The sequence below is a fragment of the Acytostelium subglobosum genome (assembly GCF_000787575.1).
Source record: "Acytostelium subglobosum LB1 DNA, scaffold: scaffold22, whole genome shotgun sequence".
In the NCBI taxonomy this organism is placed as follows: Eukaryota; Evosea; class Eumycetozoa; order Acytosteliales; family Acytosteliaceae; genus Acytostelium; species Acytostelium subglobosum.
Genome location: NW_012236511.1, coordinates 168765 through 190574, shown reverse-complemented (window position 1 = coordinate 190574; position 21810 = coordinate 168765). Strand labels below are relative to the sequence as shown.

General features: G+C 45.6%; 9 protein-coding genes across 9 annotated transcripts; 6 read left to right on the top strand and 3 right to left on the bottom strand.

Annotated features, from left to right (window-relative positions):
* Positions 1–2638: 2638 nt before the first annotated feature.
* SAMD00019534_093910 (hypothetical protein) lies at positions 2639–5591 on the top strand (the record flags this gene model as incomplete). The annotated part of the gene is made up of 5 exons (XM_012895316.1): positions 2639–3121; positions 3190–3660; positions 3741–3935; positions 4009–4676; positions 4751–5591. 5 exons carry the CDS (start codon positions 2639–2641, stop codon positions 5589–5591), a joined length of 2658 nt encoding a protein of 885 aa, XP_012750770.1.
* Positions 5592–5694: 103 nt separating this feature from the next.
* SAMD00019534_093900 (hypothetical protein) lies at positions 5695–5904 on the bottom strand (the record flags this gene model as incomplete). Its single annotated transcript, XM_012895315.1, has 1 exon — positions 5695–5904. The coding sequence occupies one exon, from the start codon at positions 5902–5904 to the stop codon at positions 5695–5697; it is 210 nt and encodes a 69-aa protein (XP_012750769.1).
* A 405-nt stretch (positions 5905–6309) lies between these two features.
* SAMD00019534_093890 (hypothetical protein) lies at positions 6310–11011 on the bottom strand (the record flags this gene model as incomplete). Its single annotated transcript, XM_012895314.1, has 3 exons — positions 6310–8731; positions 8788–10744; positions 10927–11011. The coding sequence occupies 3 exons, from the start codon at positions 11009–11011 to the stop codon at positions 6310–6312; spliced, it is 4464 nt and encodes a 1487-aa protein (XP_012750768.1).
* A 575-nt stretch (positions 11012–11586) lies between these two features.
* SAMD00019534_093880 (hypothetical protein) lies at positions 11587–13495 on the top strand (the record flags this gene model as incomplete). The annotated part of the gene is made up of 3 exons (XM_012895313.1): positions 11587–11783; positions 11853–12690; positions 12758–13495. The coding sequence occupies 3 exons, from the start codon at positions 11587–11589 to the stop codon at positions 13493–13495; spliced, it is 1773 nt and encodes a 590-aa protein (XP_012750767.1).
* A 658-nt stretch (positions 13496–14153) lies between these two features.
* SAMD00019534_093870 (hypothetical protein) lies at positions 14154–14438 on the top strand (the record flags this gene model as incomplete). Its single annotated transcript, XM_012895312.1, has 1 exon — positions 14154–14438. The coding sequence occupies one exon, from the start codon at positions 14154–14156 to the stop codon at positions 14436–14438; it is 285 nt and encodes a 94-aa protein (XP_012750766.1).
* Positions 14439–14748: 310 nt separating this feature from the next.
* Positions 14749–15780, top strand: SAMD00019534_093860 (hypothetical protein; the record flags this gene model as incomplete). The annotated part of the gene is made up of 2 exons (XM_012895311.1): positions 14749–14763; positions 15331–15780. Coding segments are annotated over 2 exons (465 nt in total), but the record flags the coding sequence as incomplete, so codon positions are not given.
* A 234-nt stretch (positions 15781–16014) lies between these two features.
* On the top strand, positions 16015–16664 carry SAMD00019534_093850 (hypothetical protein; the record flags this gene model as incomplete). Its single annotated transcript, XM_012895310.1, has 2 exons — positions 16015–16419; positions 16482–16664. Coding segments are annotated over 2 exons (588 nt in total), but the record flags the coding sequence as incomplete, so codon positions are not given.
* Positions 16665–16713: 49 nt separating this feature from the next.
* On the bottom strand, positions 16714–18439 carry SAMD00019534_093840 (hypothetical protein; the record flags this gene model as incomplete). Its single annotated transcript, XM_012895309.1, has 3 exons — positions 16714–17231; positions 17310–17492; positions 17575–18439. 3 exons carry the CDS (start codon positions 18437–18439, stop codon positions 16714–16716), a joined length of 1566 nt encoding a protein of 521 aa, XP_012750763.1.
* A 1435-nt stretch (positions 18440–19874) lies between these two features.
* On the top strand, positions 19875–21731 carry SAMD00019534_093830 (hypothetical protein; the record flags this gene model as incomplete). Its single annotated transcript, XM_012895308.1, has 1 exon — positions 19875–21731. The coding sequence occupies one exon, from the start codon at positions 19875–19877 to the stop codon at positions 21729–21731; it is 1857 nt and encodes a 618-aa protein (XP_012750762.1).
* Between the last annotated feature and the right edge of the window lie 79 nt (positions 21732–21810).

Genomic DNA, 21810 nt, shown 5'->3' with positions numbered 1-21810 from the left:
CGGATGGATGGATGTTGGATGTTGGATGGTGATGTTGAATGATTCATACCTTCGGATGGTTAATGAAAGGAACTGCTGACTAGTTTGGAAAGTTGGAGCAGTGAGTGATTGAAATGAGTATTATATATAATATATATATATAGTTATGTTATCTGTTGTTGTATGTGTGAATAATGATGATGATGATGACTGAAGTTATAATCATCGTTCGTGAGGTGAGGTGAGAGGGTCTGACTGAGGTTAAGTTAAGTTGTTCAAGTCATTCTGGCGTGTGACGTGTGGTGTTGGATCAAGGTGGTCCCAAACACTCGCCATTCATTAGTTTGTTGTTGTTTTCTGGTCAAAGCAAGAGCAAGCCATCATAACACCACACACAAGGCCAGCAATCGATCACCTGTCATCCATCAGGATCATTCATTCAAAATAAATAATGTTGGTGAAGATATCTTTTTTTGGTTGTTCAAAACAGAAAAAATAAAATAAAGGGTGTCGTGTTGATCATGATCACTTTCAAAAGTGTGAGGGAGATCAGCAACACGACTAATGAACGACCATTCGACTTCCCACCCCCAATACTTGGTACACAGACACACACCTCTTCATCTAGAAAAGATAAATATCAGACACACTTGACATCACCATTCATTGTATTCTCGACAATAGCATTGCAATGACCATGATTGGTTGAGATGGATAGGATATTGGATCTACCTGTTCATCAGTTTCCACGTCGCCAGACTACCTAAGTTTGCTGGAATGAATGAAGTGGAGGAGAAGAGACAAAGGTTAGTGGGTCAGTTAGGATGACAAGCCCGCGGCCCCACATAGGGTCCGACCAGAATCTTTCCTTGTCCATCAGACTCTATATATTCGCGAATGAATATATTAGTACAATCAATCAATCAAATGTGTGGATGACGAGGACACGACACTTACCATTTTTTTGGAATTAATGGAGCCCGATGTTGGCAAGCAAAGATTGTGGTCAAAGACCCAGTGGTGCGCTGACCGTCCAGCACTCCAGCGCATGTTGGAAGGACACACCTATAAACTACATTTCATCACGATAATACTTTACCTTACAATTGCTTACCTCTTTGTTCATGGACAATCAATAATAACAATTATGATTGGAGAAGGCGAATGGACTTGGGGAGTTATTCTACTTGATGAGCATTGAGAGCTGCTGGATGGAGGAAATGAGGGCACATGATTAGAAATGAATGAATGTTCCACACCACACACACACACGCGAATAATGCGATGCGATCATCAGCTGATGATGATGATCCTGTCATTCAGTCAGCCAACTAGCCAACCAGCCCGCCGGCCAATCAGACATCGCCCCACGTAACACAAACAATCAAGCAAGGTGGCTGACTGAGTGAAGTGAGTGAAAAGTGGAGGATCAACCATCATCAAAGGTATTTTGAGATCACTGAACGGTCATCGAAGCCCAAGGGGGGTTCCACGAGACGATGCAAGGACTGCAGGCCAGCCCACTGTCCATCCTTAATAGGCAACTTGTATATATATCTCGAGCTCTATCTACCACCGTCCAAGGACGGTTGTCTGCACCACAATCAATAACTCACTCACTCGCACTAACACAACAATGTTGTGTTCACTTTCGTACGTACTCACTCTCAAGAATGATCATTCTGTTCAATCAATCAATCATGAAATGAATGCATATGAATGAGTAGAGGCCCTTGGCGAATACCCTCGCTTCAGTGAGTGTGTGTGTGTGTGTGTGTCCAAGTGTTAGCCAATGAAGGATTGGATGGATGGATGGTTATTTGTTTCCCACAGTGGAACGAGTATGGGCAAGGCATAACGACGTTGTTATGCTTCTCCAAGTGGGAGGGGAACGATCAAATGGAATGAATGAATGAATGAATGGTCCATACAACAAACACAATGAGTTTAAAGATTGATTGATTGGTTCATTAGTGTGAGTGTAAGATAGAGAGTAATTGAGTGTTTATAAGATGATGATGATGATGATGATGATGGTCCATCTTTAAATTGTTAATCACACTCATTCACACACATGCCATAAATCAGTGTACAAAAGGCTTCTACTTCGTCCTCTTCTCAACTTCAATCACCCAACAGACACAAACACAAACACAAACACAATCACAAACACAAACACAAACATAAGTGTTAAAACTCAGGATTACAAGTTTAGCAATGAACAGAACAATTATGTTTGGTCCTTGTTGTATAAATAAATATTGGTGTATACACTTATTTATTAATGTTTATATCAGCAAGCAAATATTGTGCAAACATCTTTGATTGTTTAGAGTTATTATGTGATGATGATTATCTACACTTTTTGAGAGAACTCTTGAGAGTTATCTAATCTGAACTCCTATTCATAGGAATTGCAATGAATACCACTGAATCCCAAAAACAATAACAAATATCTTGTGTTTGCTTCACTAGGCAAAGGCAACATCGATGTCTTTTGCGTCTTTTTCGAAACAATGTTGGTGTTTAAGTTCATGAATGAATGAATGAATGAACAAATACAACATTGACCATTCATTCAAAACCTAACATTAGTAGTATAAGAATGGCAACAACGACAACAACACTTTGTGATGCGAGACGACTCAGTATCACCTTGATGTTGCTATTGTTGCTACTCATAGCAAGTGTTTGTTCAGCATCAGCAAACACTCAAACATATACAGATACAGATACAGATACATATACAAATGCAGATGCAGATAAAGATAAAGATACACAGACATCATCACAATGCCAACATTACTCATTGTCAAACTTGACACCGACAAACTATGGATATACGGGTGCACTCAATCTGGTCAATCCCGGCCCGTACGGCGGTGATGTAAAGACATTGCAACTGTTTGTCTACTTCCAAACGCAGCAGATCGTTCGCATCAAGATTATCGACCCGACCACGCAACGTTGGGAGGTACCCTATGTCAACCAAATGCCATTGCCCACCAACAAGCCACAATTCATCGACTACAACATCAAGTTCCAACGCGATAACTTTGGATTCTCAATCACCCGAGTCTCCAATGGCGAGGTGCTCTTCAACACTTCACCGCCAGCCGACTGCTACACAAGTGGCATGATCGTATGTATTATGATGATGATCAATCAATCAATCAACTGACTGACTGACACATGGGTGCTCCATTCCAGTACGAGGACAACTACCTCGAAATGACAAATAGGTTCCAGGAGACTAATCCAAACTTGTATGGATTGGGCGAGCGCGTGGCACCACTGAGGCTACAGAACAACTTCACGTATACACTGTTTGCAAAGGACCAGGGCACGCCAGTCGACCTCAATCTGTACGGCTCGCATCCATTCTACATGCATCTGAGCCCGAGTGGCAACGCGTTTGGCGCATTCTTGCTCAACTCTAATGCCATGGACGTTGTGATGCAACCACGCTCGTTAACATACAAGGTGATTGGAGGTGTGTTTGACTTCTTCTTCTTCATGGGTCCGACACCAGAGAGTGTCGTGCAGCAGTACTCCCAGGTGATTGGCACGCCCTACATGCCGTCCTATTGGTCACTTGGCTGGCACCAATGTCGTTGGGGCTACAAGAGCGCCAATGAGACATTCGAGGTCATCTACAAATATGCTCAAAACAACATACCAGTATGTGTACCTTATGTCCCAATGCCCAGCATGATCACTCACACACTCAATCAATCCAATCAATCAATCAATCAATCAAGTTGGAGACTATGTGGAATGACATTGACTATATGAACATGTTCCAGGACTTCACTCTCGACCCAGTTAACTTCCCAGCTGATGAGATGAAGTTGATGATTGAGTATCTGCATACCAACAATCAACACTACATCATGATCATTGATCCAGGCATCAACACAGACACCTCCTACGCACCTTACAATCAACTTTTAAGCGTAAGACAATCCATCACATTCATTCAATCAATCAATCAATCAATCATAGACTTACACCTTGCCCATAAATCAGTCCGGAGGATACATTACTAGACCTGATGGATCGGCTTATGTTGGAAAGGTGTGGCCAGGATTTACTATCTTCCCAGACTTCTTTAATCCAGCAACGACTCACTTCTGGCAGGGACAATTGGCAGCCTTCCACGATATGGTCCAGTACGATGGTATCTGGATCGACATGAATGAGGTGTCCAGCTTCTGCAACGGCGATGTATGTTCATCTCAGTTAACATCAGACAATAGCCACGCTGCTCAGCAGCAGGTGTCATTGCACAGCTTCGACCCCAACAACCCACCATATCTGCCAGGCAATGTCAGCCTGGACATGCACACCATCAACCTCACATGTGTACAGTATGGAAATATGTCAGTGTACAACACACACAACCTGTATGGATACAGTGAGACAATGGTCACTGTGGCCGCAGCAATCGACATCTTACAGACGCGCGCCACGGTCATCTCGCGATCCACCTTCCCCGGCTCTGGTCATCACGCAGGTCATTGGCTGGGTGATAACAACAGTGAGTTTGCCGACATGTACTACTCAATCCCAGGCATACTCAACATGAACATGTTTGGCATCCCCATGGTTGGCGCAGACATCTGTGGCTTTGGCGGCAACACAACAGCTGAGCTATGTGCACGCTGGATGCAACTTGGTAACTTCTATCCTTTCTCGTATGTGTTGTGTTCCTCACCCCAATCAACCAATCAATCATTCAATCATTGACTGATACACCTACTCCAAATAGTCGCAATCACAATGCAATCGGATCGATGTCACAGGAACCTTATACATTCAACGAGGAGGTCACGGCCATATCGATCGCAGCTATCAATGGAAAGTACACACTGTTGCCATTCTACTACACGCTGTTCTATCAGGCACATGCACTGGGCACGCCCGTCGTCCGTCCTCTATTCTTTGAGTTCCCGAACGACCCCAACACCTACGCACTCGATACCCAGTTCCTGGTTGGCACCAGCCTTCTAGTGTCGCCCGTGTTGGATCAGGGCGCCACGGCAGTGGTTGCCTACTTCCCAGCCGGCCCCTGGTACGACTACTTCAATGGCACCAGGGTTCCAGACAGCCTGTACGCGACACTGGTGGCGCCACTCAACGTAATCAACGTGCACATGCGTGGTGGATCAATCATCCCAACTCAGCCCACCTCAGTCTACAATGTATCGGGCTATCCAATCACCACGACGATTGCGCGAACCCTGCCACTCCGACTGCTGGTGGCCATCGACAATAACAACCAGGCGTCTGGCCAGTTGTACGTGGACGATGGAATCTCGCCCAACACATACGAGGATGGACAGTACACTTTGGTCAACTTCCAGCTAAATCTGAAAGACCAGATCTTTGCTCTGGAGGCGTCGATCATTCAGCAAGGCTATGCTGATGCTGACAACATGTTCATGGAGACGGTCACTGTGTATGGCGCTGCCGACCCAGTGACACAAGTGATGGTCGATGGACACGGCTACACAGACTTCACATACGAACAATCCACTCAAGTGCTCTCGATCATCAACCTGAAGCTGCCCGTCTCTGGAATGTTTGTGATCAACTGGTACAGTGATTGATCATTTGATATTCAATCATATCATATTAAGCACACATGTAACAAGTATATCCTCCCTCCCTCCATCTATATCCAGTTGGATGAATAAATGTATTTCAATAAACCTACTTGATCTTGGCAAGGAGACGTTCACACATGGTTATGATGCAAAGACTTCCATCCTTTGTGGCATGGATGCGAACACTCTTGAGGAACGGGATGAAGTATTGTGGCTCGATAATTGCCTGTTTGAATGGGGCATCATCATCGTTATCACCTCCAAAGTGATAGTGTACCATTCGATGTTGGTCCAATGCCTTTTGGATGGCAGCCATCGATCGTAGGTGTCTCTGAAGTTGCACACATGATGTGCATCGTTGGTGCACGAGACGAATAACTTGGGTCTTTCCTTGCTCACAGGCCCAATCAACCAGTTTGGACAACGTGTGATAGTGATCTCCCTCCAGCTTCCTCGGAATGTGAGCACTAGTATGTTGGTGATCTTCAATGGGATGACGTCCAGTGCTGTGAGGGCACCAAAATGGTTATCTTTGCCTGATGATAAATTGGCAGCCACATGGACCAGGTATTCGATTGATTCAGTGTCACTACGTTTGATGCACTCTTCAATTAACTTGATGATATGATCTGGTTGAATCACGTTACAAAGTGTGCCAGGGTTAGGGCAAGGGCAAGGGCGAGGACGAGGGCAAGGGTAGAGTAAAGAGAGAGTTTATTTCTTAAAGTGATAATGTCTTGGCAGCAAGTGATGAGATGATACCATCACACATGGAAATGATTCTAATACTTCCATCATCAGTGGCATAGTCACGAATACTGTTGAGTATGGGAATGAGGTATTGTGGTTCGATCATTGCCTGTTTGAATGGTGATGAATCACCTTCAAAGAGATAGTGGACAACTTGATGATGGCTGTTGTCCAATGCCTTGTGGATGGTGGACAATGATGGTAGATGTCTCTGAATTTGCTCGCTTGTTGTGCATTGTTGGTGAACGAGACGAATGACCTCCAGGTGTCCGTCCTCACATGCCCAATCAACTAGTTTGGACAATGTATGGTTGCGATCACCATCCAACTTGTAGTATTGCTTGTCAATGAGGAATGTGAGCACGTGTATGTTGGTGATCTTCAATGGGATGACGTCCAGTGCTGTGAGGACACGATCATGATTATCATTCTTTGATGATACTTTGTACGCCATTTGGATTATGTACTCAATCGACTCTGTGTCACTATGTTTGATGCACTCTTCAATCAAAGCTGAGATGACCTCACTACTTATCGAATGTTTTAAGCTATCTGGCTTGGTATCATAGTTTGTGAGGTGGGAGAGTACCAACTTGATGGTGGCTACTGACTTGGAAGCAGCTATCTTCAATGCCTTGACGAGGTCTCCCTCATTTGAGCCCATCATACGCTCCAAACCTCGATGTTTGGTCAGCATATTGGCCAACTCGATGAATGTGCTCTCGGTAACGTCGCTGTTGGGCATACCCAATCGCTCGATCAATGGACAGAAGAGGCCGATACTTGGACTCAGTTCATGCTTTCTACCGGCCATATCCAACTTGCTGGAGCGGCCACAGCACCACATCATTCTATTTGAGGGTGCGGGTGGCGGATGATCGGTGATGATCTTCTTGGCCGTGTCAAAATCGCCGACATCCAGTGCCGTCGCCAATGCTGCTGTATAGTTGGTGTTGTACACATTGCCATCGTTGCGCTCAATCATGTTGATGAGCTCCTTGTTGCCAGCTCTGATGGCGCTGGCCATCACCTCATTGTACCTGCCATTGACAATTGGTCGCATCGAAAGCAGACGTTCAATCAACTCGATTGACAAGATACTGTGGTGGATGTTGGAGATGCAAATCTCATCACTGTACCTATAATCATCTGCCCCTTTTGTCGATGATGACTCTGATGGGAGTGGAGAGTTGAGGATGAAGTTGACAATGTCCATGTGACCTGCACAGAGTGCCTCCTCAATATACCTCCAAGGTTTGAATGTGCTGCCAAGCAACTCTTGAGCACGTATCAGTATGTTGAAGTGTCCTCTGGTCACTGCTTCTTTACAATGTCGACTCAGCGAGCTCAAGGTCGCTTCGAGTTGTGTTGATGGGACATGTGCAATGACAATATCCAATGACTCCACGCTGCCAAACTTGCAACAGGACTCAATTAGTGAGCCGATGTAGTGTCTCAATTCATCGGCATCGAGTTCACCACCACCATCACCATCGACATCAGCGTCACCACCACCATCACCATCGACATCGGCGTCACTACCACCATCACGATCGACATCGGCGTCACCACCACCATCACCAAATGTTTGGCTGACCAGCAGTTCAATCAATGGGGTCAGTTTGCGCTCAATGGCCTGGAGAAGAAGTGCTCGGCAAGTCCTGGTCGTGAGGAGTTTGTGTTCAAACAACAGCTGTAGCATCTCGGCGGCATATTGTTTGGTGAGCCACGCATCGACCAGAATGGCTGTGAAGCTACTTTTCAATGGTTTCTGCCATCTCCATTTGTTTCGCTCGCCGTCGTCGTCAATGGGCTTAAGTTGGACATCCATCTCAATGAGCTTGCGGAGGAATGATGGGTGGCGGACATGTGCCAGAACCTTTCCGGTGATGACAATGTCGGCTGGCTCGAGAACCTCAAGGCACAGATGCTGGAAATACTTCTCCAACACACTCTCCCATTGTGGATGTGAGCAGGACGACACGTTGGTCACAAAGTGTTTGTCGAATCTGCCGTTAAGGGACATGTGAGGGTCGGTCAGAAGCACGTTCAGGGCACGCATGTCACATCTGGCAAAGGCCTCGAGAAGCAGAGTCTCATTGTATCGGAGTTTGGCGCCATTGTCATCGTATGATTGAAGGAACCATTCCGTTGCGCCATACTTGATGTAATCACGCAGGTTGTGATTGTAAAGCAACTGCTTGCCAGTGATCACCTGTTTGTGATCAATGCCAAGTTTGTTATGAATCGATCCAATCTGTGTCATGATCATCTTGCCAAGCTTCTCATCACTCATCACCATGTGAAGTGTTGATTCCAACTTGGGTGATGCAGCTACAGGCAGTAGATCGAACTTGGATTGATCAATGTCCATCTCCTGATCAACTTGTTCTCTGAATGAGTGAGTTAGTATGATTGATGAGTGAATGAATGATTGAGTGATATTTACACATTAACTCCTTCAAGTGTGTGGATGCGGTCTTTGCAGAGTTTGATGATGCGAGTGGTACCAAAGCGATAGGAATGGTATAATAATGAATGAAGTGTTCGATGTTGTTGTACGGCTGGTAACTTGGTGAATGATTGTGAGTCGAGATGCCTCTCGATCAAAAGGTATCGATTCTTGCTGGCCTCATCCATCAATGTTTGGGCATCAAGCTCAGGCACCTCCAACTTGGTGTTGACAAAGCGTTGTTGGATGAAATCCAGATACCGAGAGTTGTTCTCAAGCAATGCTTGAGTAAATAGGTCCTTAAGATGATCAGTACCCTCCAACTGCTCGTTGGTGAACAATGAGAGCACGTGTTTGAACACCTCGAACGATGGGTTGCACACTGCCCATGCACATATCTCTGGGTTGCTCTTGACGAATGGGAGTGTGTCCAGTATCAATGTGAGGTCGTCCTTTGTGATTGGATGCCAAGCGATCAGTTTGAACACTGCCTCAGAGATAAAGTCCTCATCTGTCTGTTGACTGGCCAGATAGATAACAATATCCGGCAGACCTCTGTGTACCGCCCTCGACAGATACTTGTCCGTGTATGGAAGATTGAAATGAGTGTGGATGCGCTGGAGCAATGCCAGGGAGCAGTCTGCGGCCAACTCAAAAGTCTCTTTGAGTTGATCTGGTGATGGTATGTCGCAATTGTCGATGAACTGACACACTATCTCTGGCGTGATGTTGCTGCCAGGCTGACCAATGGCCTTGACCATGTGGAAGAGTGACTGGCCCTTGAATGTGAGACGTGGCGATCGATATGTCGTGATGAGTTGAGCCATTGAAGTGGACATCTTCACACACATCTCTGAATGGAGCTCACCAATGCAATCGATTTGTGCCTCCACATTGATCATGTCGTCGTTGTGTATCGATTGTGCCAATGATGCTTGGAGCATGGCCTCCGACATCTCCATGGTGGGTGTCTCCTCACCCTGTCTTAAGTGGATTTGTTGTTTGCGACTCGATGATGATTCAGTGGTGACCTTGGCAAGGCACTTAAAGAGATGGTCGACCATCGTCGGTTGTCCATGCTTGGCTGCAGTGCGAATGGCGTTGTTGAGCTCTTTCTCCGAGAGGTACTTATTGGTGGTCGTTGAGCTCCAGAGGAGGTCAAATACCTCGATGTTGCCATTGCTAGCGCAGTTCTTCAAGCTGTTCTTGACGGCATTGTCCAAGAACGAACTTCTATTGCCTGTTGGGATGTTGTCGACCATGTACTTGAAGCTGTCGACAAGATTACATCTGGCACAATGAGCCATGGCGTTGACCCACAGCGAATCCAATGAGTAGAGACAGTTGAACTCCTCGTGCAACACCTTGAGCACACCAAGACTGATGCCACGCTTCCCAAAGCTGTGTGTTGAGAGCGTACCACGATGACCATCGAGGGTGTCCACTGATATGTGTTTGAGTAACAGTCGGACGCTCTGCTCGTCCAAGTCGTCGATTTTGTGTCCTATCCAGATCGACACATCCGGCACACAGTGATGCAGGGTGGCAGCGAGGTAGTGTTGGAGCATCTCGACATTGCCTGTGGAGATGATGCTTGACAGATTCTTTGTTGACATGACCATGTTGGGGTGTGCAGCAAGACGTTTGAGTGCGGCAGTATTGTTGAACCTCATGGCTCTTGACAACAGGTCATTGTTGACGGGGTAGTCGTCGGCCACTCTATCGAATGCCTCCAAGAACATTGCTGTGGCGTTGTATTGGAGCATGACGCCCAGGTCACCATCGGCATACAGTTTGCCACCTTTGATTGTGTTGGTTATGCGAGGTACAACCTGATCATCACCAGTAGCAGTGGGTGGTTGAGTGATGTCTGGCTTTGGGAGATTGGACCATCGTTTGTGAATATCACTAACATGTCCAAAGATCAATCTACATAATACTTGATTGTGGAACACTGAATGAATACTAATATTTTTGTTGTGATCAAGGATCACCATCATTTTGAATGTATGTCTGTTATTATTTGTAAAGGTGATTGATTGATTGATGGGATGAATGAGTTGAGTCAACTGAGATTTATTGATTGATTGATTGATTTGAAGGGTGTTTATATCATTCCTTGAATGGATAARGTACCACCCTGGTTATGCCCAACATTGTTGGTTTGCGAGGTGGCAAGTGCCTCATTTGGAAGTTCGGACTCCAACAACCTCGCCCTCATTGAGGGCCACAATGGATGAATGAATCACCAACAGGATAGCCATGGGTCGACCATATATCCATGTCATTAGGCCAATCAATGATTCCATGACCAAGAAGGCCTTGATAGTCGCAATAGGTGAGCCACGACTCTACGATTCTTCATGTGCACTCATCAAGGACTATGCATTACAAATGGATTCCTATATCGCCTGCTAAACATCAATCATTCAATCAATCATTCCAAACAATCTATTATTATTACTCCTGGTCAAATAAATGTCAACAACTGACATCCCAGCTATCGATAAACGAATGAATAATCCAAGACCTTTTTTTCATTCACAACCGTCATCCATTTTTTTTGAATCTATGAGAATCTTGCAACGATTCGTCCACTCTCATCAACCCCGTCTCGCTCTCTCCCTCATCAATTAAGGACAGTGTCTTTGTAGTTGTCAGTCAGTGTTATTATTATCATTATCATTATCATTGTTACAACTAATATATATTACTATTACATACATATACATATATACAGATTGATCGATTGATTGAGATTGATTGATTGGTGTATACACAACACAATATATAACAATGTCACTACCAGCAAGTGCAGAGAATAACATTGCAAGAGCAAAGGAACTCTTTAAGAAACTTAGAGAGGAGGACCCTTCGAATAAGGTCTGTTTCGAATGCAGGGCTGCCAATCCTCAATGGGCATCAGTGTCCTATGGCATCTTCATCTGTCTAGAGTGCAGTGGTGTGCACAGGAGTCTAGGCGTACATCTCAGGTAAGTCTTCACAAGTACTTGATAACATATCATGACATCAAACATACTAACATGTTATATAATATATAGCTTTGTTAGAAGTCTTTCAATGGATAAGTGGTCGGACAAGCAGTTGGAGGCAATGTCTGTTGGTGGAAACACAAAGTGTCGAGAGTTCTTTAAGAAGCATGGTGTTCCCGATGGATCGGACATCAAGAACAAGTACAATCACAAGGGTTGCGCGTTATATAGGGAGAAGATAACTGCATTGGCCGAGCAAAAGTCGTGGAGGGAGCCAGACGCCTCTGCTTCACCAGCACCATCATCAACCAAACAATCATCATCATCTTCATCTTCATCATCAGCACCATCAACTCCAACAGCAAAGAAGAGTAGCACTGTTGTATCGAGAGGATTCGACGATTGGGATGACTGGGACAAGTCGTCGGCCAAGAAGCAGTCGGCCTCATCACCAACCGTCATCAAGAAGGATAAAGAGAGAGAGCGCGAGAGAGATCGTGAGCGCGAGAGAGACTCAACACCTCCAGCAACCTCGAAACAATCACTCGTCAACTCATCTGGCGGCTACAACACTAGCAGTCGATCATTCTCCTCCAACTCGTCGTCATTCAGCTCAAACGATTCGCCACCCTCCAACTCCAGCAGCAACAACTACTCGTCTTCGTCGTCAAAGTCATACTCATACAACAGCGGCAGCAGCAACAGTTCGGCAAACACAAGCGATCCCCGTCTGCAACAGTTTAGCAACGCTCGATCAATCTCAAGCGCGGACTACTATGGCGACAACAATGGCGGCGGCAACAACTACCAACGATCATATAACAACAACAACAACAACGGCTCAGCAATCGACTATGGCATGTCCCTGATCGGAGAGGGATTCCAAAAGCTTACAACTGTGGCCAGCGTAAGTTGTTTACTGTGCTCATTCGCTCACTCATTCGCTCATACTCATACTCCTCACCTCAATATAGACCGTGTCCAACAAGTATCAAGATGGCACATTAATGAACGATGCATCCAACCTCATAAATAACTACCTCCAGAAGGCCAAGGACATTGTCAATGGCAATGAATCGGATAGTTCGTCGTATGGCGGCGGTGGAAGTGGATACAACTCTGGTGGCGGCTACGGCTACAACTCTGGCGGCTACGGCAGCGACAGTATGCGAAGCAGTAATGGAAATGGCGGTGGTGGCTATGGAAATGGCAACGGTAATGGCAATGACAACCTGAGAAACAGTGGCAGCAGCAACAGCAGCAGCGCCAAGATGTCATCGTCCAACAGCTCGCTCAAGACATCGTCCAGTGGAGCCAAGGGCAGCAGCAGCAGCGGCATCAAGTCTGGCAGCACCTCGATCAAGAAGTCTCAGGTGGCCGACGACGACGAGTTTGTTGGCTGGGACGTCAAGAGCGACAGTGACGACGACAATGACAAAACCATTAGCAAGAGCGGCAACAGCAACAAGAGCAACAGCAGCTCGAACAACAACAGCAAGCCAAGCAGCGACAATGATAATGCTGAGGGCGGCGCCGGCAAGGATTCGTGGGTGTGGGGTGAGGAGGAAACGACCTCTCCAGCCAAGTCGTCATCCAAGCACAGCAAGTCCTCGAGCACCAAGGCAACAGCAGCGGCATCATCATCACCATCAACGACTACAGGAAGCAAAAAGACAACGTCCACTACTGAGTGGGAGGGATGGGATGACTAATCAATCCGAATAGACCACTGTAACAACATTACATTACAATTACAATTACAACTACACTCCCTCCATCCATCCATCCAATCAATCTCTCTCTTCAATTAAAGTGCACTACCCGCATGCATCATTCATTGATTCGGCAAACAAAAAATGAGCGTGTCCACAAGGTTGGCAACGCTCCCTTGTGTGATTGATTGATCGTTCACAGACAGATACATATACATATACATCTATCTCAATCTCTATCTCTATGTGGATCAGTAACTTTATACAAAAACAAACAAGAGGCTTATTCTTCTTCTGGAAGCCTGTGAAGAAGAATAGATACTTCATACTTGAGAGCCACAATCCAATCTACAATGCTCAACATCAATCACATACTTATACAAACAACAAGAAGAATGACGATGATTTAACAGATGAAGAAGCATTACACAAAGCAAGGTACATGTTCCATTACGTATTCCCTTTCAAATCATCTTCGTCATCATCAAAGAGTGGCTCTGCGTCCACTCAATCAACATCAACAACAACAAAAACATGTAACAATATACAACAACAAGGACAACAAGGACAAGAACAAGGACAAGGACAAGTACAACAACCATCAATATATGAATTAAGTCGTGTGGAGGAACCTTATAATGGAGGATTATGGTCACAGATGTGTGCATTCTCTTGGCGATCATTGCTGTCAAAGTTGGTGCCAGAGTCTTGGACATTGGATCCCCGCGAACACTTTCGTATCTCAACGGTGATACAACCATTCAGTCAATATCCCATTGCAGTGTCCAGTAGTTCCAAAGAGATCTATGATCACTGGACACAACTGGAGAATGAACTATATCCCAACCTCAAGAAGTTAGACAACTCCCAAGACAAGTTAGAGCTACTCAAGAAGTTTGTCAACAAGAAGCATGAGCGTGAGGAGCGTGACAAGACCAAGTAAAGTAAAGTAAAGTAACAATCTGTATACATGTAACATTAACATTCATTAACATGTTCGCATAATGTGCGAGGGCAAGGGCGAGGGCAAGGGTTGAGGGTTGTTGGATGATGGAGAATTACGTAATTGTGTAAAAGTTGTGTAATTTTGATGATTAATTACAATTTTTTTAATTTTTGAAGTTTGGATCACGACTCGCTTTGAGGTGGATTGGTTGATAGGCAGCGAGGAGTGTGAATGAAGACTCCCTTTTCTCCCTTCCCTGACACAGTACATTACCCTTTCAGTCATTTATTAGTGTGGATTAATCAAGATGGCCGACATTCAAGTATGCATCATCAACAACCAACATCACCAATATCAACATCAACCATCATAATCATTGTCAGCTTCGTGATTACCAACATCGTGTTGTTGAATCATACGATAAAGATCGATCTTGGACTTGTTACATGTTTGATGAATGAATGAATGAACAAAGACAAACAACTACTGTCGCGACAACAGATACATACACTCAGATGCTATCAACCAATCGATCAGGTTAACAACAATATGAAGACAGGTTATTCATCGCGGAATTCAGAAAGAGAGACAACGGACAATCAATAACAAGACAGCGATTGTTCATCAGGATATGTCTTGATGACTCTGTTGAGAGATACAAACAACAAGACGCAATGTTGAATATTGGTCCTCTCAAAGGGATAGTTGATGGCGAAGACGACGATGAATATGATTGCGACAGACACAACAAACATGCGTGTAATACACCTACGCGCACACACCTCGCATCAGATATCAACGACAACAACAAAGATGATTTGATTGAATGAATACTATACAGTACAGTGTAGAACTAACATCAATCAATCAATCAAACTTAAATCAATAGGCCGAGAAAGCTTTCCAGCAGCAAGAGGTTGTCTTCTCAAAGACCTTCCAGTCCAAGGCCGCCAAGGGTGGTGAGGGCATCAGATTCTACAAGTCCATTGGTCTTGGCTACAGAATCCCAAAGGAGGCCATCGAGGGAACCTACATCGACAAGAAGTGCCCATTCACCTCCAACGTCTCGATCCGTGGCACCATCCTCAAGGGTGTCGTCGTCTCGACCAAGATGAGAAGAACCATCATCATGCGCAGAGACTACCTCCATTACATCAGAAAGTACAACCGTTTCGAGAAGAGACACTCCAACATTGCTGCCCACGCCTCCCCATGTTTCACCATCAAGGACGGTGACAACGTCACCATTGGTCAGTGCCGTCCACTCGCCAAGACCGTCAAGTTCAACGTCATCAAGCACGACGCCGCCGGTGCCTCCAAGAAGCAGTTCAAGGCTTTCTAAGCAGTTGGTCCCCGCATGTCAAAGACCCTTGTCGCAATAAACGTTCTAACTCCACATTAATCTTGAGGAATTGATCCAGCCGCCCCTTTGTTTGGAGGCTTCGGCCCCAGCCTCACGAGATCCACCTCATTCCAAAACAAGGCAAGCCCCTCCCCTCCACTCCATTCAATCAATCAATCAATCAAACAAATACAACGACAGATATACAGACACAAACATACAGACTAGAACATGACAAGCAAGAGGATAAAGGTGGAAGAGTTGTACAGGGCTAAGTGGGTCGCGATGAATAGGATCACATTCTTGGACCCAAACAAGAGAGAGGTGGTTTGGGAGGCAGTCGATCGCACTACACGTGTATCCGATGTAGATGGAGTGGATATAATAGCAATCATTGGCAATGGTACTGATAATAGACGTATAGTATTAACCATTCAGTATCGGCCACCTGTTGACTCGTTGGTCATTGAGTTTCCAGCCGGTCTGCTGGACAAGGGTGAGACGCCTGAGCAAGCAGCATTGAGAGAGCTACACGAGGAGACTGGATACACATGTGATTCAGTCAACACCGTCTCATCAATCCTTACACTCGAGCCTGGAATGTCAAGTGCCAACACCAAGTATTGCATTGTAAATGTATGTATCATACTCGCATTGAGTTCAAGCATATCCACTCACTCGATCAATCAATCAATCAGGTCGATGGAGAGAAGAACAAGGAACCCAAACAAAAGCTGGAGGAGGATGAGTTCATTGAGGTGTTGATCCTGCCATTGGACAACTTGATGCGATCATTGGAGGAGTTGAGAGTGAAGTACAACTGTCTGATATCATCACAAGTGTACTCATTAGCCTTGGGCCTGAGTCTGGCCTCACCTAAATGAATGTGTCCATGATGTTGGACGTACTTTTACTATACTACTACTATCACTACTTCTTCTTCTTTAGCTCTTTGTAGACGGTTGTCATCATCTTGCGCATGTCCTCTAGGGTGCAGGGCTCGAAGAAGCCTCGTGACTCCACTTGTTTGGCCAGCTCCTTGCCCTCATCGGCAGAGACGTCGGTCGGCCTCAAGTCTTCGTCGTTACGTGAGTCAGTATGCATTCCACAGACAAAGATCGGTCGCTTGCCCATGTAGTTGATCTCTGGCAGCCACTGGAATGATACATCCTCGAATGATACACGGTCGCTTGCCGAGTACACTACCAGTGCGGCATCGGCATGTTCATATTGGAGTGCTCTCAGTCTTGAGAATCGATCATGGCCACTTGTATTGATTATTGTGAACTCCACAGTTCGGCCCTCAACAGACATCAATCCTTTAACAGTCTTCTCAAAGTCCGAATCAGACAGGACACTCGTGTCTTCAACTATATCCAAGAACAACTCTACCAATGTTTCCTTATCAATCTTGTTATCGCCAGCAATTACCAGGGTCATTGAATCGGCTGATGTTTGATTGATTGATTGAGTGAGTGAGTGAGTGAGTGGAATAGTACCATTGAGTGATTTGATGTTTAACATACCTCCTTTCCTCTTGAGTGCTGCATCCTTCTCCATTTCTTTAACCTTTATCCTTCGCTCCTTCTCCACTTTGTCCTTTTCTCGCTTCTCCTCCTTCTCCACCTTGGCCCTGGTTTTCTTCTCTTCCTTCTCCTTCTTCTTCTCTTCCTTGGCCTTCTTTGCATTCTCCTTCTTGTCCACCTTGTCTACAAACATCCAATCAATCAATCAATCAAATTAGTATGTTGTCCAAGTCCATCGATTCCGGCACTGCTCCAGTACACATACCTTTCTTCTTCTCAAACTCCTTCACCTTGACATTGAGTTCGGTCTGCTTGGTCTGGATCTCCTCTTCCTTTTTACCAAGGTCGATCATCTTGATCTTGACCATTCGTTCGGCCTCTTCAGTGATGAGGTCATGTGCCACAGCCTGGATACGCTTGTTCCTTTCCTTGACCTTCTTGTTGATCGTGCACTCTGACAGCTGATCCATCAATGTCTTGGCAATCTGGTTGCACTTGAGATTGAGATTGAGCACGCCAGTGTTGTCCAAGCAAGCCAGCATGCGTGTAGCGCCTTCATCACCAATTGAACACTGGAACATACTGAGATTGCGTAATGTAGTATTATGCTCCAGTGCTGTGGCGATGGATGAAGCGCCATCATTGCCAATGGCCCGGTTACTATTGATGTGCACAGTCACCAGCGACTTGTTGGACTTTAGCGCCTCGGCCAACGCAAGTGCGCCGCGATCACTGATGCGGCAGTCTGAGAGATATAATGACTTTAACACGATGTCCGGTTGAGAGAGTGCTTGAGCCAGATGGGCGACACCGTCATCGCTGATCGGGTTGTTGTCCAATTTGAGGTAGAGCAAGTGTTGGTTGGTGGTGAGTGCTTCGGCCAGGTCTTTGATGGCGCTGGATGTGATACCATTGCTCGAAAGGTCCAATGTCTCGACCATGGCCTGTTGCTTGAGTGCCGCTGCGATGTACACCACATCATCGCCCAATGATGAGCGGTCCATTCTAATCAAAGGATGTCGCTTCCCATTCACCAATATCTTTGCAATCGTCTTTACATCGAACTCTCCCATCTTCCTAAACAGATGTCCTGCGGCTTCAATTGCCATGTGTTCCTCTGATTGTTCCATCATTATTATAAATGTAATATTATTATTATTTGTAAGGTATGTAGTATTATTATATATTAGGTATCTGTACAAGTCTAAGAAGATAGATAGAATAGAGGTAGTTTGTTAGATCTGATAGAAGTCAACAGTTGTTGTTAGGATGACAACCACAAGTTAAAGAATGGTAAGATTGACTTAACATCCATCTATCCATCCGCCTGTCCGTCCAAGGACACACATTTAGCATATATGCTAAGTAACTCAAGGTATGTAAGTAGGCAAAGAGTTCACTCATCTTCACTCATTCATTCATCCATCCATCAAGAACAATTATTGAATGAATCTATTGGTGAACATCAATCAACTTCAATCTTGTATATCCAGCCATATTGAGTATCCAATTCATTGTCATTGTCAATGTCAATGTCAATGTCAATGTCGGAGTAAGTGTGTGTATCTGTCTGAATGAATGTGGATGTGGGTTGTGTTGATGTGATTGATTGGAGGAATCATCGAAGTCGACTTGAGTAGTAGTGTGTGAGTGAGTGTGTGTGAGTGTGTGTGGTAATGAAGTTGGAGATCCATGGACCAGAGTTTGACCTTAACTTCAATGATGGAGGATTGCCTTGACACTAGTTAATGTTGTTAGTCTGCAAATGACCTGTTAGTACATGTACAAGAGATATAAACTTTTGATTTGATTATTGACATGGTGTCTGAATGAAGGGCGAACACCTTGTAGAGTCTCCAAACCCAAAGGTTTATCTCAAATAATCTCCACAACTCCCTCAAATTGATGATCAAAAAAACAAAGAGAGAGAGGAGAGCGAAGAGCAGAGTTGTGGTGTGTGGATATTGGTGGATGGACGAAGCGACACGATAACAGCCGATCTAAATATGTCTATCACATCTGGCGGGTAGGGTCAAGATGTGGGCAACGTAGTAAGGACCAACAGGCAACAGAAGACACAGTAACACACGCCTGCGTGCATTGCAATCTGACACTGCCCATGATATCGATGCATGAGCTCAAGGTTGATGTTACGAGAATTAATGAATGACACCAACGCCTCATCCTCATTCATCTCAACTCAACTCACTCATTCAAAGACTACGATGTAAATCAATATCGTATCGCTGAGTTGTTGTCTGGCTGCACACGCAACCTCGAGGAGATTGTTCGATGATAGAGTGAGTGACCAATTGGGATTGCACCACAAGAGAGCTGGTTTGTATCCTTCAGGCTGATGCTGCTGTCACAAACATCTTATCGGTTATAGCATCACTTCTGCCTGTTACTACTTGTGTCAATCAATCATCACAGAGTATAGCAATCAAGGCGAGGATGAGGCGCTGTGTACAAGCCATCCCAGCCCAAGCCAGAGTCCAATGATGGCTCATTCATTCATTAATTAATATAGACATACAGTTACAACTCACCTCACTCAATCAATCAATGGACTCCAACAACAACAACAACAATAACCTCAATGACGTCAATGCCAATGATAGTTCCAACACTGGGACAGACGTCATGGAAGGAGGAGACTTGATAACTATATCCTTTGGAAACAACCTTACAACATTGTCAACATCATTCAATCCAAATATGTCGTTCCGGACTGCCAACCACAGCCTTCACGTCAATGGCGGCCATCCCCACACAACCAACGAGATTGATCTTGGAGACTCACTCGATCTAATGTTCACCGAGAGCTCAATATCCAACAGTCATGCAACTTCCAATGGTCCATTGTCAGCGGCAATCCACCATCGATCACTTGCAGAGAGTGGCATTGAGATGTTAAGCATTGACTCAACTACCAAGGGCGGCGTCGGCACCTGTGACGACGAGGACAACGACAAGAAGACCAACATGGGCAGTGGCATGGGTGGTGAGATGGCCAAGGAGTTTGAACAGCTGGGCGAGAACCTGTACTCGGCCAAGGATGTTGGATGGCAAGGCTGGTCAACCGTCCGCCTGATGGGACAGCGCTATGTCTTTGGATTGATCGTCGCCAGCTTTGTGGGCATCGCCATTTACCTCATGTCTCTGCTCCCATGGACCGGTGCACCAGGCTCAGGCATCTACCTCAATCGTACAACCTTCAACATCTTCTTCCAGGTTGCCATCCTGTGTTTTGGACCATTCTACATTATCCTTGGATTCCTCGTATCCTACGGCTACAGACGAGTGCGCGAAGCTCGCCTTCTACAGTACACTGCGGTCGTGGTGTTGGCCGTGTCAATGTTCTACATGATCATGTTCCTCAAGGGCTTCTACTACTGGTACTACCTTATTGATGCTATTGGCATCGTGCTGATGTATATTGGCGTCCAATTCCTATTTGCCTACAACATGTCCATGACGATACAGAAGGAGAACCATGACGTGGTGCCATCGACCAAGAAGGCCTACCTCATCGCATACAACTACTCCTCGCCAGACATTGTAGTCACCATCTTCACCGTACTCTACATGTTCCTCCTGCTGCCAGTGTACTTCTCTATTGAGAGCGACCTCCTCAGACTGGGCTGGCGCCTCGTCGTCCATCCCTTGTACTGGACATCAATCGTCATTGTGGCGCGCCAGTTCCTCACGCGCGACATTGGCACTGAGGACATCATGCTCAACACAAACATCGTCCTTCACACCTTCTTCCACCATCAGACCATTGGCAAGATCTTTGTTTACACATTCTCCGCGTCCGAGCCATACCTTACCGAGGTTGGAATGGTGGTGTCGGCCATTGAGGAGGTGTTGCTTCGCGCGGTCGCCCTGAAGCGTGACGAGTGGGTGCTGACGGTACTCTACGGTCGTGAACGTGCCCGTAAGATAGTCTACAGCCAAGAGAGCCTCAAGCTTCGCGCGGCCATCCTTAATGTACAAGTTGCACTCGAGTTCTCTGGTCTGATAAGCGCGCCAATCTTCATCTACCTCTTCCAGAAGTGGGCACTGTTGTTCCACTTCTTTGACAATGGCCAGATCATACCACTGACACTCTTCAACCAAACCCTGCTGTCCATTGGCCTTGATCTGGTGTCAGAGTTTATATGCACATTGTTCGAGACCAAGTACTTCAAGCTACCAATCCAGCCCACGTGGAAATGGATGACACAACACAAGTGGTACCTGGCCTTCCTCGTCTATGGTAGCATAGGCATGGGACTCCTTGGCCTACTCTGGACATGTGCACGAATCCCACGCGCAGGTCTCTGTAGTGCCGACGACATCTGTACCTGTAACAGCGTCATAGCATCAGCATTGCCAGCCTTCTGTGGTATCAATAATGTAACATCCTCGTCAATATAGGATCGAGTCAAGTCAGTTCAAGTCGATCGACTACAGTCCATCCATTCATCCCCCAAGCATATATAGTATTAGTAACCCC